The sequence below is a fragment of the Syngnathus floridae genome, chromosome 12 (genome assembly GCF_059516105.1).
Source record: "Syngnathus floridae isolate MCC-2025c chromosome 12, RoL_Sflo_1.0, whole genome shotgun sequence".
NCBI classification, from domain to species: Eukaryota; Metazoa; Chordata; class Actinopteri; order Syngnathiformes; family Syngnathidae; genus Syngnathus; species Syngnathus floridae.
This window is the reverse complement of record NC_142424.1, coordinates 7,392,071-7,406,583: the sequence shown is the minus strand read 5'-3', so window position 1 is coordinate 7,406,583 and position 14,513 is coordinate 7,392,071. Positions and strand designations below refer to the sequence as shown.

Below are 14,513 nucleotides of genomic sequence, written 5' to 3'. Positions count from 1 at the left end.
GAGATCAAGTTTCTGTCTCACTTGACCATCTGCAGATTCTGGCAAGCATCTTTTTTGCTTTTCCCTCATACTTGGGATGCTTGTGATCAGACTAGTTTCCTGGCTTTGTTCTTACAGATGACAGTAAAGTCATTGTCAAACTATCTGAACCTATTATTGAATGGACTCGTAAGCATTCAGTCCCAATTGAATTACAGAGGAGACTCATATAGCAAGTCAAAATTGTTATTGAACTTATTATGTGCCAGTTTCTAATAAGATCACATCTGTGTGAACAGAGCTTTCGCATGTGTTTCTCTAGAAAGGTTAACACTCTATTTATATCCTTTAGGGAGGTGAGAAGAAGGGAGGTTGTTCTCGAGATGAGTCACCTCTGGCCCAAATGACCAAAGAATGACTGACAGCAGGGGAGAGGGAAAAAATTCAGAGAATAGAAAGTCAGATACATGAACGAACTGAACACAGTGGCTACAAATTGTATCTTACTGATACCAAGCACCAGACTTTGATAAGAAACTGTCCTGAATGTGCCCCGCGTGTCCAGAACAGAACTGTGTCTCTTTGCTCAGGGCCCTGACGTTGCACAGTTTGGAAATGAGTCAACATTTTAGGTCTGACTCAAAGTAGTGTAGTAGTTGTAGTGTTTGCGTTCTCACATTGTTGAATGTTATCTACATTCTTATCTTTAATAAGGCATTGAGTAATTTACACAGTATCTTTCATGAAAGTTGAACCACACACAACACAATGGTTGTTTTTATTTACATTGTTTCTACCATCTAAAATCGAGTGACAAGAACATGCATACCATCTGCAGGCCATTGTATCATAAATCAATTGTGGACATTGAACTATTATTAACCCACAATAATTAGCTTTGGAAATGCCAGCATTGTAATGATCTATTTTTAAATGCAGATTACATTCTGTAACCAAAAAAATAGCTTTCGTCAGTTCATACATATGAGTAATGAGTCACTTCTCTTTTTTCCGAAGCAAAGTTGACAAAGGTAACACAACTACAGGTTTGTCCATAAATAGGCTCAGTGACATTCATTGGCGTCAGTTGGAGATGACCTGAAGTAGCGTACACCATTGTCAGTGGGGAAATGATTTTTTTAAAAACCTTATTAATTGTGTCCTGTAAAATTCCTGGAATGAAATTCCTTTTAGAAAGCATATAATGCTGGTGTCTTTTGTTGCTAAAGTATGTCCTTGTTAATTGACCATTCAAATAATAAATTGAGCAGAATGTTATTCAGCTTCAATTTTGAGTTTTTGATAACCTTGGAGTTGCTTATTCAGAATAGCATCACATTCTAGGATTTTTTTTTCTTGGATTAGCCACGAAAAAAAGAGACAGGACAAAGCACTCTAAAGATCTTTTATTTTCCTAGAGAAAAACTATCTTAGCAAGGTCAGGTCTTTCATATTCCTTTCCAGGGATGGCTCTGGAATTTTCTCTCTCCCAGGGCTAAATGGGGCTGAGAAAATAATCTATAAATATATTTTGGGATATCAAATAAAATGTAGGAGGTGACTGGCTGGCCTGCAACTGGCTGGTGACCAGAACCGGGTGTAGTCTGCCTTTCAACCAATGTTAGCTGGGATCGGCTCCAGTACCCCCACTGCCCCCAACACAAAAATATCCTGGTTTATGACTATCCAAAAACCCCAGACTCTCTAGTCTGTCACCAAATTACTCCTCCTTTTTTTTTTTTTTTTTTGGTCCACTATTGTGATTGATGCATAGGTACCAAAGGTGAAATTTTGTGTACATGAATTCTTTCTTCTAAAAATGTTTACATTTATTCATTGATTGACTTAAATGTATATTTTGACTAGATGTTCCCATCCTCATTATTGGACTGTTTTCCCAAATAAGCAGGAGGTAGTTTATTATATGCTCACCCACCACACACACACACACAAGCAATAATTATTCATAAGTGTGTTGCTGCTCTCTGCTGGTTGCATCAAATTAATGCAACAAGAGGACGCTAAGTGGGGATTTAAAAAAAAAAAAGCAAAAACGAATTTCCTCAAACGGAGCGAACTGTGCACAATTTATTGCAAATTTGCCATGCATTCAGTAATTGCAATTAATTGCACTATATCATGTTTTGACTTTTTTTTTTAATTCCCCCCAATTCATATCAAATCGGACCCTATTCTACCTTAAAAAGCCTTTTAAATAAAAAAAATTGGTTTGTTTTATATTCTGCATCCCTAAACAATCAGTCGAAACAACGAATTTAAGTAATTATGAAAGTAAAAAAAATGTTAGAATTAGGTTTCAAAATAAAAATGTTGGCCAACAAAAGAGCTACGCTTGACAACGAATGCGATGTATATCCTGCTCAGTTAATCGTTGTCGTTGACATATATGACCAAGAGGCTGTAAATACATTGTGTGAAAATAAATGTGAGTATTTCTTAATAGTAAAAGAGCTACACATACTTCGTTTTGATTTAATATAGCATCTGTCAACCATAAAACAGGGAGCACTCTTTTGACGTGCACCTTTTTGGTCGGCCAACATGTTTCTCCCACCTCACTCCTCTTCTTCCCAGACCCCCCCCTCCCCATTTTTTCCCTTTTTTTTAATATAGGCTATTGCAGGCCGGCGCTGTAATTTTGGAATCTGCCCTTGTGTATGGCGGATGAAAAAAATAATTCCTCACCAGGACCAGTGTCACACAACCTCCCCCCGGGTGCGAGAGCTGCGAGCGGACAGCCCGCACGGTCCCGACTGTCGTCTTTTTCACGACTCGTTACATTATTTTGCTCCAAAAAATGTAACGTAGCGCGCAGAAGTGGCGAGGGGGGGCAAACACAAGACTGGAGGGAAATTTCTAACATTTTTGAATTTCCTCATAACTAATTCACATTTTTTTCCTCTCGCCCGGAGGAGGAAGCCGTTGTTGCAGTCACCCCTGGCCGGGGAAAGGAGGCTTTTTCGTCGGGGGTGTTTTTGCATGAGCAACGCTGCTTTTGCAGGTATGTCAAATCGCTTTTTTTATTTTGGAGAAAAATTGAATTTGCAAATTTCCAGTAACATGCTAACATTAAGTTTATTGCTGTTCCACTTGGCTAATGGACGCGTCAGCTCAGTGCTCGTCTTCCAAACCAGGTGCAGCCATCATCGAGGAGCAATTTGGCTCGTTTGTCGCGGAATTTTATTTAGGAATTGTAACTTTTCAGTCATGTGATGGGGGGGAAATGCAGCCGACCGATTCGGCAAGCGAGCTGTGGTGGCGAAATGAAGGGCGATGAGGAAGGGGAGGAACAATCTAATCGCGCACAAAAACATCTTGCAGCCATGTTTTTTTGTGAATTTTCCATCAAATTTGAGCAGGGCTCCGGAGTTGCCCCCCCCCCATTCTCTCTCCGGTACTCAGGCAATTCGCACCACTTCTCGGTGTTTCCGTGACCGCCTAACACGCTTCACAGACTGATACAATCGTCACTACAATGTCGGCGTCCAAAAAACGTTGTATTGTATTCTATCTCAAATAATGTAGACGTTTTTTTAATTTGTCAAATCCGCGACTGACTGGCGCCACCTGTAGGGAGTCATTCGGAGAAATGAAATAGTCAACATAATTTGATTAGTTTGATTTGTTGACTCATTTTGAAAAATTTCACCCAAATTACAATTTCGATTTGTTTCCAATGGAAATGAAATTAATTCAATGTTGAACCCAATACATTCACAATGACCTTTAAAAACTAATTCTGCAGCCATGAGCAGGGTGCAAGTCAGCCTTTTTCCTCCCCTGTGTTTTTCCCCCTGCAGGATTCTCTGGCCCTGAATGCTTTTGCTTAAGAGTGACAAATCTTGTAAATTTACCTTGGATTTCTTTTTTAAGATAATTAAGTTAGTGCTTCACTGCATCGTTGCCTTCAAAGCTTTTCGTTTCTACCTTGCTTTTTTTCCCCTTTCCACCTAGCTGGATTCTTCCTAAAATTTGCGATTCGTTCAGATTGGGAAATTTGCATGCCCCCCTCCTCCTCCCAAAAAATGTCCAAAATGAATAGAGGAGCAATGGAGGTAGAAAGAACATGTCAGCAAAAAAGAAAAAAAATGCAGGGCAGGAAAAACAATCACAGCAGCGCTCCTGCAGTTTATTTTATTAATCCTGCGGACGCTTTTCCCCTTTTGCTGGACTTGCTTTTTTATTTGAGTCTGGTTGCCATTTTGTTGGGGGTAATTTGAATGCTGACCTTCAAGTCAAGTCCTCATAATAAATTCAGTGAGCTGCTGCAAAATTATAATAAATCTGGCAGGACAAGTCTGCCTTTGTTTACTGAGCTGTAATTTAATATCGAATAAGGAAATAGATTTTTTTTCTTTTTTAATTTTAACAATAGACCTCCCTGAGGCTTAAACATTTGCCATGTGCATAATTATAGAGTGACCACAACCTGTAACCTTACTCGCTGAAGTAAGATCATTTTGAGTAAGATCAAAAGAATATAGTTTTGATTCAAGTCAAATTTTCGTTTGAGAAGAAGAGAATAAAATGTAACGGGAGCCAAAGAAATTAAGTAGCGCTGAAGAGATTTAACAGAGCTGAAAGCATCGGAACATGTTAAATGAGATTTCCCATGTAAAATTTTGATTGCTTCCACATGCGCAGTCTTGGTCAGATCCGGATGGATCCGGGTTTAATGTTGCTGCCGCTATCACATTCCCAGCTCGCACACGCACACACACTAATACATACAACAAAAATGTGTTCAAACCAGATACAATTTCACATGGAAGTGTTTGAAAAGCATCCTTTCATGTGTAGTTTAAATTGCTACCAAGTGTGCATACTCGATTGGCTCCAGAAAAACCTGGTTTTATGTTACAGCTTGTGACCCCGGATACACAAAGCAAATTTCCTCATTCAGTCGATATTTAAAAAAAAAAAACAACATATAAAATACAATTTTCAAAGGGAAATGAAAACGTAACTGCATGTACGTAGTAAAATTATCCGTATGCTGTTGTATCGTTTGACGTGCTAAAACGCAGGTCGTGCGGTTTGCTAATGCTTTGAGTGACTAAAAGTTTTCAAGTTTCGACTCAAACGTTCAACTAAGAAGTGAGTGACTGTGCTCCTTCTTTTGGAATACAAATGGTATAAAAGCTACTAAAAGCCAACGAAAAAAAAACGTGGCCAGTGTTTGTACTAACATCCTAGCATTTCTCTACTTCAGAGGCTTTGCAATCTTTGTTTTTTTTTTGCGACTTTTTGACGTACAGTTTCCGCCGTCGTATGTTCTTTTGAGTAATCCAGAGAATGGAGAACAAAACCTGTAGGTTTATATTTAGAGAACAGATAGCGGAAATTTCCAGTCTGTGTTAAAACGACAGTGGTCTATCAAGTCATAGTGAGGGGTTTCTGTTTTAGTCTATATCAACTTGCTAGCAGAGTTTGTATTTTCTGAAGGGAAAAAAAAAAAAGATTTGCTTTCTTTGATTCCTCGCCAGTCCTTTTAAGCACTATTCTGGATGAGTGATGTGGGTTAAAATGAGCCTTTTAGAATCCATTTTGAGCATAGCAGGCATCCACTGTTCTCTTGTGTTCTCAGTGGCTCTGCTGAAAATGTCTGAAAATTGCTTAATTTATATTAGTCCCTGGGAAATTGCTTTTCAGGGGTTAGGGCCGCCGCATAAAATTGTGTGCTTTCCTTTCCGCTCATATTTCTTCCTCTCCTTTCCCTTGTAAAAATGAATCTTATTGGTTTGATGAATAATGCATCAGGATGTTCATTTGCTGCAGCAGTGAAAATTAGGCCCGTTTACATGCAGCGGTTATGTACACGAAATAGTTTTTTTTCCTACTTGACCATTTTGTCAAGGTAGTGCCTGTGCTGCTTTTCTAGGGGAAAAAAATTCAGCAAAGCAAATGTAATTTCTGTGCGTGGTTAAAAAAAAAATGGGGGAGGGCTGAAACTGGTGCAGGTTTAATGAATCCATAAATCACAATGATGCCAGGTTTGCCGCGCCTGCGTATGTTTGCAGTGTAATTTTGATTTCCATCAAAAATTTAATCTGCCAGCCTTCAAGGGTTTTAGCAGCAGATCGGATGCTGTCTTGAATTTCTAATTTTAGGGCCCTGATCTTTCTGGATTTATTCCTGCGTGATTCAAGTCTGCTTTTCAATATCTCTTGTTATTAAAATTTAATTCACAGCATTAACATATAGATTGAAAATGTTTTTTATGGGGGGCTGTGGAGTGAATACCTCTGGAATTTTACTAGATGCCTGTTTGTTGCGTAGTCTTTGTGTATGTGTGTGTGTGAGAGTGTATGTTAGAGTGGAGTTGCTGGTGGGGGATTTATGTATTTCTTTGCGTTATTGCTTTTTGAAATGATGGTCAAGCTCAATATTAGAAGACATTTATTACAAGAGGACAGGAAAATGTACGTTTGATTAAGGAAAGACGCATTTTCCTGTCTCGGCTCTGGATAATGCACACCAATGCAGTGAAGGCAGTGATTGAAGTGACCCGTCAGTCCTCCATTTTTAACTCGCTCCTATTTTTACTCCTTCTCCTGAGAGTGCAAACATTTTCCTGATCCCTTAAGCAAATTTGTATTTCATATTTGGATTTTCCTTCCTGGTGTATTTGACTTGCAAAGCAGATGTTTTTTTTTTTTCTGGGTAGGGGGGGGGAGTACAAAGTAAAATGGCAACCTCAGTTCTGCCATTTTTAATATGTTGTTCTGAGAGTGATTGATTTCCTTCATTATTGTACAGACCTGGTCAAGCCACGGCCCGCGGGGCTTTTTAATCCAACCCTCCAACCTTGTCTAACAACTACAAAAAAAATCATTCCATTTTGTCCCTGCAATGCCCGCGTTTTTTCATTTGAGAGTGCAGTGACCATTGATGGAGCTTTATGATTTGTGGGCGTGCAGCTTCAGGGCAATGTGTGGCAAGCCACACCCACTGTTTTTCTACATGTAAGAAATAGTTCTTGTGAGCCCGCCAGTGTGGAAAAGGAGGGTTTTTTTTCAGTTTTTCTAGTGAAAAAAGGAAGGTGAGGATTTCCTTACAATTAAAACAAGAACTCATAAAACATGACCGTGTGACACATGCGTGTGAGTGATCTTGCGAAACAATATGGCCGGAATATGTCAACAAATTTGACGATCAAGCGACAACGTTTAAGCAGAAGGAAGCCCTCAAAGCGGTCAAGCTTTCCAAGGGAATCACCATCATCGCTAAACGTCGCAGCACTACCCTGGAATACATGGAACGCTTTTCTTTAAAAAAAAATCTGCAAAGTGGTCGAGTGATGGTGAGGAGGAAAGTGAAGGAAAGAAAAGATAGCTTGAATTGAGTGCAAGTGAAGAGGGTAAAGATGAAAGGTAAAAAGAAAACATAAAAAAATATGAAAATCAATGTATAATAAAATATGATAAAATATATAATAAAAATATATAAAAATGATAAATAAATAAGCTAAGTTAGTTTTAAGTTAATGTTATGTAAGTTGGATAAAAAAACTAAAATAGAAAAAATGTATAGAAAAATAAGAGTAAGCTAAGTTTTACGTTCACATACTGTAAGTTGTAGTAAGTTACGGAACGCATATATCTCTGTCTCTAAGATACAGTGAGAATAAAATCCCATTTTTATTGTTTCTTTGCAATTTATTCCTTTTTTACATCTCTGATATGCATTTGTTTTATTGCTGTGTGTAATTATCTGCAGTATTTATTCAGGAGTTATCGTTATTTTGGCTGTGGAATGAATTTAACAAATTACAGTGTATCCTTATGGAAATATGTGATCCAACATACAATCACTTCAACATACAAAGTAGGTCCCGGAACTAATTACATTTGTATATAGAGGTTTAACTATTAATTTGGTTTATAACAAGTCATAAATAGAGCATTATAAATAACTCTGTAATATTCTACTTCCTACTTAGGTTTGAAATCTAAATCTGCTTAGTATGAGTTGGTAGTTAATATAATTAGTTACTATAATATGTATTAAATGTGTATTTCCTAATTTAGGACAATACATACCGTGTCTGCACACGCAGCACTTTTTTTTTAATCTAAATACAAACTCAAAGTTGAGGTTAGCATGTTGGCTTGCCCCTCAACAGACGTTCTAGCTTCTCATAGTCCCTTTGCAAAATTGCCCACTACTGGCGTAGACATAGTAGTGCTTTGACCAAATCTAAATAAACTTGACTTGAATTAAAGCTATAGATAGAAAATGGACTAGGGAGGGGCCTTTGTCAAACTTTCATGATTGCCTATGGGGAACATAAATGCGATTAAATCATTCACTGCCGGCCATTTCAGAGCATTTTGGCATATTCAAGACCCACAGGATGCTGTGGTCAATAATTATATATGCAGTATACCACAGGACCAAATTAAAAAATAAACTCTCTTTCACTAGCAAAAAAAAAAAAAAAAGTTTGATTCTGCCCTTTTCCATTCTTTTATAATCAGCAGTAGAAAAAAAGTAGGTTGCACAAAATGCTGCTCCTCCCGGTGGACTCACAAACTGTGCCGATGTCATATCTATAATGGGGAATTGATGTCATTTATTGGTGGTTTCATGGTTTGGAATTTACTGTGGAGTGACATCAGATGCTCCCCCTCCCATTTCCTGTTGAAAAAAACTTTAATAGACAAATAAATGAATATTCATTCCTTCATTCATTCATAATGGTATGGCATGGAATGGTTGAAGCTTGAGTTCCTATAGAATTTGATGAAGGTTCCAGCTGTCACTAACGTCTCAAATGAATCAAAGTTGATGTATTGTGTATCATGTCCCGTAAATGAAGAGATGAAGAAGTTAACGTAGTTCAAGCATGAGCTGAGCAAATTCACTCATTCATAATTATCATCGGGTACAAAGTAATAATTCAGATAATCATGACTCTATTCATATTAGGTATGAATCACGACACATCTTAGTCTATGTGAAGCATTTAATACATTTAATAATTTGAGCTGTTAAGAAACCTAATTAATAAAAAATTGGAATCGGCGCTTGACTGTAAACTCTTCTCACTTTGTCATGACATGAAGAGAAAAAAAAAGCCTCCTCGATGAATTTGAACAACCGGGATTAGGATACACAAACAGAAATCGTGATCTGGCAATGCAAACAAAAGAGAACACGAGTTGCAAGATGAGCTTAGAAATTAATTTGAATAGGCACGCTTAAATTGCCCAAGTATTAGGAAGTCTTATTTTCTTCTTCTACTTTAGTCAACCTAACTATTTGGCATTTAAAGTTGTCTTTTTGCATTTGGCATTTAAATGCCATTGTTTCCATTTTCCCTCCGAGCCTCGCGTGTAGATGAGGAGATGGCAGCTCCAGAAGGCTGGAAGGAGGAGCTCTGCATTTAATAGGCAGCAGGGGGAGCATGACTTTTTCCTGCATTTTTTTTTTTTTTTTTTTTTTTTTAATAAAAACATACACTTAGTCGTTTTGTACTCAGCAGCCTTGACTTTGGCTTTGGTTCTTAAATTTCTGCTTGTGTGGCAACACACTTTTATACTTTGCCATGACCGGTGCCCTTATTTCTAGTGGAGAAAATAATTACAACAGCAGAATACCAAAATGGCTCTGACTTCTCTAAAATGACATGATTTCAATAGGACAGTAATTTCAGAAAATGTCTTTTTTCCAAAAACGATTTCTTTACAACCAGTGCGCCTTCCCATCTAATATTCCACATAAGGAATGTATTTTTCATTGTCTGCAAGAGTGAAATATTAAGCTTGTGGCATTTTTACTTTCTCAGATAATTGGAGTCAAAAGTGCTACCAGAGGCTAATATGTCCAATTTTCATAAAACCCCAGACTTTGGAGCATGATTTTTTTTTCTGGGGTAACGAGTTTACTCAATAAAAAAACATAAATTATTTCCCATTTTTAAGATTTAAGATTCGTACTTAACACCCGATGAGAATGTATACATCGACCAAGGCCAAACAGTTCTATTTGGGATCAGAACCTTGATAGATAACCATCTCGTCTATCCGTAATTTATTTTCATAAAGATTCATGCATTATTCACTGAGAATATATTTTTATTCATATTTCATTAACAAAAGACGGGGGAGGAATGCTAACTGGATCCACATGCAAACTGAACAGGATCCTGTTTCGTTTAACTATTTATTCTAATGAGGGTTGTGGCCAATGCCCTTTAATAGTTTCACCAAATGTAATTATTATCCAATTATGTTGCCTGCCACATGTTATTAATGTCGTTGTCTGCTTGTCTGTCTTTAATCATATGGAAGTTCCGGGTCGGAGAAGGTGGAGTCATGAGTGCTCAAGAGTTACCCAAAGTTGGAGAAGGTGGAGTCATGAGTGCTCAAGAGTTACCCAAAGTTGGAGAAGGTGGAGTCATGAGTGCTCAAGAGTCACCCAAAATTGGAGAAGGCGGAGCCGTGAGTGCCCAAGAGCCACCCAATCCCAGCAATGAGCTGGGGAGCGGTGGGACCAACGGTCCCCCGTCCACTTCTGTTGCGGTCAGCCAAGACGTCAGCTTACCTCCAGTCACAATCAAAAAGGAACCGGGGATCACGGAGACGAGCAACGGTACCTTCGGGGACACCAACCCAGCCGAGATCTGCGTCGTCATCGGAGGGAACGACGGCAAAGCAAGCGGAGGCGCATCTCGCAGAGGCCAGGCGGAGGGTATGTTCGCTCTTGGTACTCCTCCACCAACCAAGAGCACAGACTCATGCATAGGTGTGTTACCACACTTAAAACATACTGCACACATGTTAAAATAGGGATCAAGACTAACATCTTTTACCATGAGCATAGTACCACCCAACTTATAATTTTAGGTGCGCTGGAAGCAAATTTAAGGGTGCACAAGTTAAATTGACTTGCAAAGTAAATATTAACATTCTGCACCATTTTCACTGTGATATTGATAAAAGCTTGACAGGAGAATTTGCAGTTGAGCCGAATTTGTTCGGCCACTCGTTGTGGCCCATTCCTGAATTTAGTTTTGACTTTGTTCAGTCGTACTTAATTCAGTTGAATGATTATGCACTAACAAAACGTCTCTCTGTCTCTCCTTATGAAGGTTCCTATGTATGTGGAGTTTGTGGGAAGAAGTACAAGTATTACAACTGCTTTCAGACGCATGTCAGGGCACACAGAGGTAAGCCATTGTCCCAAAATGTCACGCACAAGTTCAAAAACATTGACAGACTGATTGCGTAACGTAAGGGACACTAATGGTAATTAGTGCTGTAGCACTAACCAATGACAGCCGTGCACACGATGCGAAGAGTCATCGAGCAAAAATAAAGTGGCCCCCTAGTACAGTATTTATAATACAACGACAGTTGTGCAGATGGCACCGATAATCGTAGCACCAATTAAAGTGACCATGACCATCATATAGACCTCCCCCAAGGCAAAACTAGTAAAGCGAGCAGGCTATATGTCTTGGAGAATGGGGAACAGACTATTATTCTGTGGTGGCAGATGCAATGACAACTCATAATACAGAAAAAAACAAATTACTAACTGTTGGCTTCAAAAGCACAAAATATGTCTTCATTTAATGGCTGTCATGCAATGCAACTGCGTAGCTGTGTGCCGTACTTTGCTGTAGGGTGCTGCAAACAGTCCCTCATTGAATGGAAACGATCGGAACAAGAACACTGATTGCACAGTAATTCACAAACGTTTGACTTGAAGGGAACTGATGGCGACATGAACAGGATAGTGGATACTCTTAGACTAGTGGGGCATATTGGAAAGATTTTTCACTTGATTCCTCTTGAGGAACCTACTTGTGTCATCATAAAGGTATGAACAAATAAAAAAAGGAAAAAAGTGTTTATGTGCTCACGCCGACCCTGAAATGTCATAGTTGCAGTGTTCCAAGAAGTCGGTTTTGAATAAGGTTGTTAATGGGCTGGAGAATTTCTGGAAAGTTTTCATGGGAAGTTTAGCTTGAGGTATTTTGTTAAGAATTTTAGGTACATTGAAATCAATGAGAGGGGATTGACTGAGAATTTGGGGTCATTTATCTTATATACACATAAATGTGCAAATATTTTCTTTAATTGTACTCCAATATACATGAAAATGATTAGACACTGTGTTTTTGTTTTTGCTTTGTGTGAAAACAAATGAATTCGTACTCATAAATCGACAAACATCTAATTTCACTCAAATTATTATTTTTTGTTTGTTTTGAGCGGATACGCCTAGTTTGGAATGACCAAATTTACAAGGGAATTTATAAAAATGTATATGTAAATGCAGTGTGTTTTATTTTAATTTAAGTATGGAATATTTGTATTCAACCTTTTTGTAAAGTAAAAGTGTTTGTTTGGATAATTGCCTAATGCTGATTTCAAATTATTATTTTTTGTTTGTTTTGAGCGGATACGCCTAGTTTGGAATGACCAAATTTACAAGGGAATTTATAAAAATGTATATGTAGATGCAGTGTGTTTTATTTTAATTTAAGTATGGAATATTTGTATTCAACCTTTTTGTAAAGTAAAAGTGTTTGTTTGGATAATTGCCTAATGCTGATTTCCACTGCACGATAGAATCTGAGAGCATGGTTGCAGAGCTACAACCACCTCCCAACAGTGAGTATTTTATTGTTACATGATTTTCTTTTTGATACTTTCATAACAAAATCAAAGGTGATGAGAGACATTCTACCCAGTTTTCATATTGGCTCTCGGGCACTTTAGCTTTTATCAGGACTAATTGCTTTCCTACCTGAGAGTACTTGAGATTTTTTAATCTTTTGACATCCACTCTGTAGTCAGTACATGCGTACTACCTTAGTATCAATATGAGTGAGAGCCCAAGTCGTCTTTATGCTGACAGATACAATCTGTAGTTTATTAAAAAACACTAGTGGAAGCAAATGAGTAGACCACCGAGGATACTTGGCAACAAGTTATGATGGATTCAATTCTCAAAAATGCAACATGCTGAGTTCCACCCTTTGTTTTTATATTCCACAGTTAAATACTTGATAATTACTCCAAGAGTCCAAGAATTCTCCCTTACCAAAGATTCTACATTCTACCCAAGACCCACAAGTATTTGGACTGATTCCGTTTTTCCCCCCCTCTAATTTCTACATTTCTTGGCTGATCCACCCTTAAACTGTTCATCTTATGCCTACTGATTCCAAGAATTCTCCCTTACCAAAAATTCTACATTCTCCTCATTACAAGTATTTGGACTCATTGTGTTTTTCCCCCTCTAAATTCTACATTTGTGGACTGATTCAATCCGTTCCAACTTTAAACTATTTAGTTTATACCAACTGATCTTCCATAACATTCCACAAGTTTTAATTTAGTCTAATAGCCTTCACACACAATTTCTCCAGAAATTGCATTCGATAGTTACTCTTTAAAATAGATCTCTGACAAATCCAAAATGCTTTGCTATTTTGACTGCCAAAAGCTGTGATGCGTCCTAATCCAAAATAAAAGTGATGTCAGAATATTCCCATGTATACCTTCTAAAATAATCCATGATCGTCCATCATAACAATGGGCTTCAGTTTTAAGTGTAGATTTTATGACAACAAATAAAATCTTTGGTTGCTCCAACTTTATCCTTAACCCTTTTCTAAAGCGGGAATAAACAGAAGACAAAATAACTCAACAAGCATGTTGTCTGTTTTTATTTATTTAATTATGTTTTTATTTATACAAAGTCACAACTTGACTGGAATCGGCCTACTATTCTAAAGTCAACTAATATTTCTTTGTCTGGAGTCCCACCGATAATTAATACCAGTTTCATCCCTCCATCAAATAGTGCCCGCCAAGGCCGATAATGTTTTTGTTGTTTTTTTTTTTTTGCCTGCCTCTTCCTAAATCTTACTCATGTCTGCTCATTTGTAGGTGGCTTCCGTTACTCCTGTGACATCTGCGGCAAGAAGTATAAATACTACAGCTGCTTCCAGGAACACCGCGACCTGCATGCAGTGGATGGTAACGGAGCAAATTTCAGTGAGCTGAAAGAAAAAGAACCACAAACCAAAAATAAGCTCGAGCTAAAGAATGATCCTGAAGGAAATGCTTTATTTCTGGCTAAAGTATATTTGTGACTAGATTAATAATCACCTGTAAACAATGTCTAAACATGTATATTTTTAAGTTGCATACGGTTGCATTTGGACTTTTAAATTTTACATCAATTCTCTGCCCTGTTCCTTTTAGATCCATACGAGCAGGTCATGATACCCATCGATGGCCTTAAAGAAGAGGAGCCGGTTGAATCTTATCCGAAAATTGGACCAAGTAAGACCATTTAATGTCTTCAAATTTAAAATGAAGACTTCCTTCTCATCTGATATATGTCACTACCATACTTTGTTATCAAATGAAGTAGTGGATTCTATTAATCCTGAGTCTTTTGTGCAATTTACCGATAGAGTAACACGGTATACATCTGTGATGCAATACATATTCTGTCGTATAATTTCAATTGTGGAAGGAAAAAAA

The 14,513-nt window shown here is 37.8% G+C and overlaps 1 protein-coding gene across 5 annotated transcripts in view; it reads left to right on the top strand.

The window, feature by feature from the left end:
- Positions 1 to 14,513, top strand: part of znf618 (zinc finger protein 618) — a 43,785-nt gene that overhangs the window by 16,568 nt on the left and 12,704 nt on the right. The window contains exons 1-7 of one of the 5 annotated variants that reach the window (XM_088391348.1): positions 2,584 to 3,001; positions 10,296 to 10,749; positions 11,096 to 11,173; positions 12,585 to 12,626; positions 13,014 to 13,091; positions 13,911 to 14,018; positions 14,229 to 14,309. In XM_088391348.1, coding sequence (XP_088247474.1) covers positions 10,320 to 10,749; positions 11,096 to 11,173; positions 12,585 to 12,626; positions 13,014 to 13,091; positions 13,911 to 14,018; positions 14,229 to 14,309 — 817 coding nt within the window. In that variant the 5' untranslated portion in view covers positions 2,584 to 3,001; positions 10,296 to 10,319. Of the gene's footprint in view, positions 1 to 2,583; positions 3,002 to 10,295; positions 10,750 to 11,095; positions 11,174 to 12,584; positions 12,627 to 13,013; positions 13,092 to 13,910; positions 14,019 to 14,228; positions 14,310 to 14,513 lie in introns of those variants that run through there. The other 4 variants (XM_088391343.1, XM_088391347.1, XM_088391346.1 and 1 more) reach the window with 4 other exon arrangements.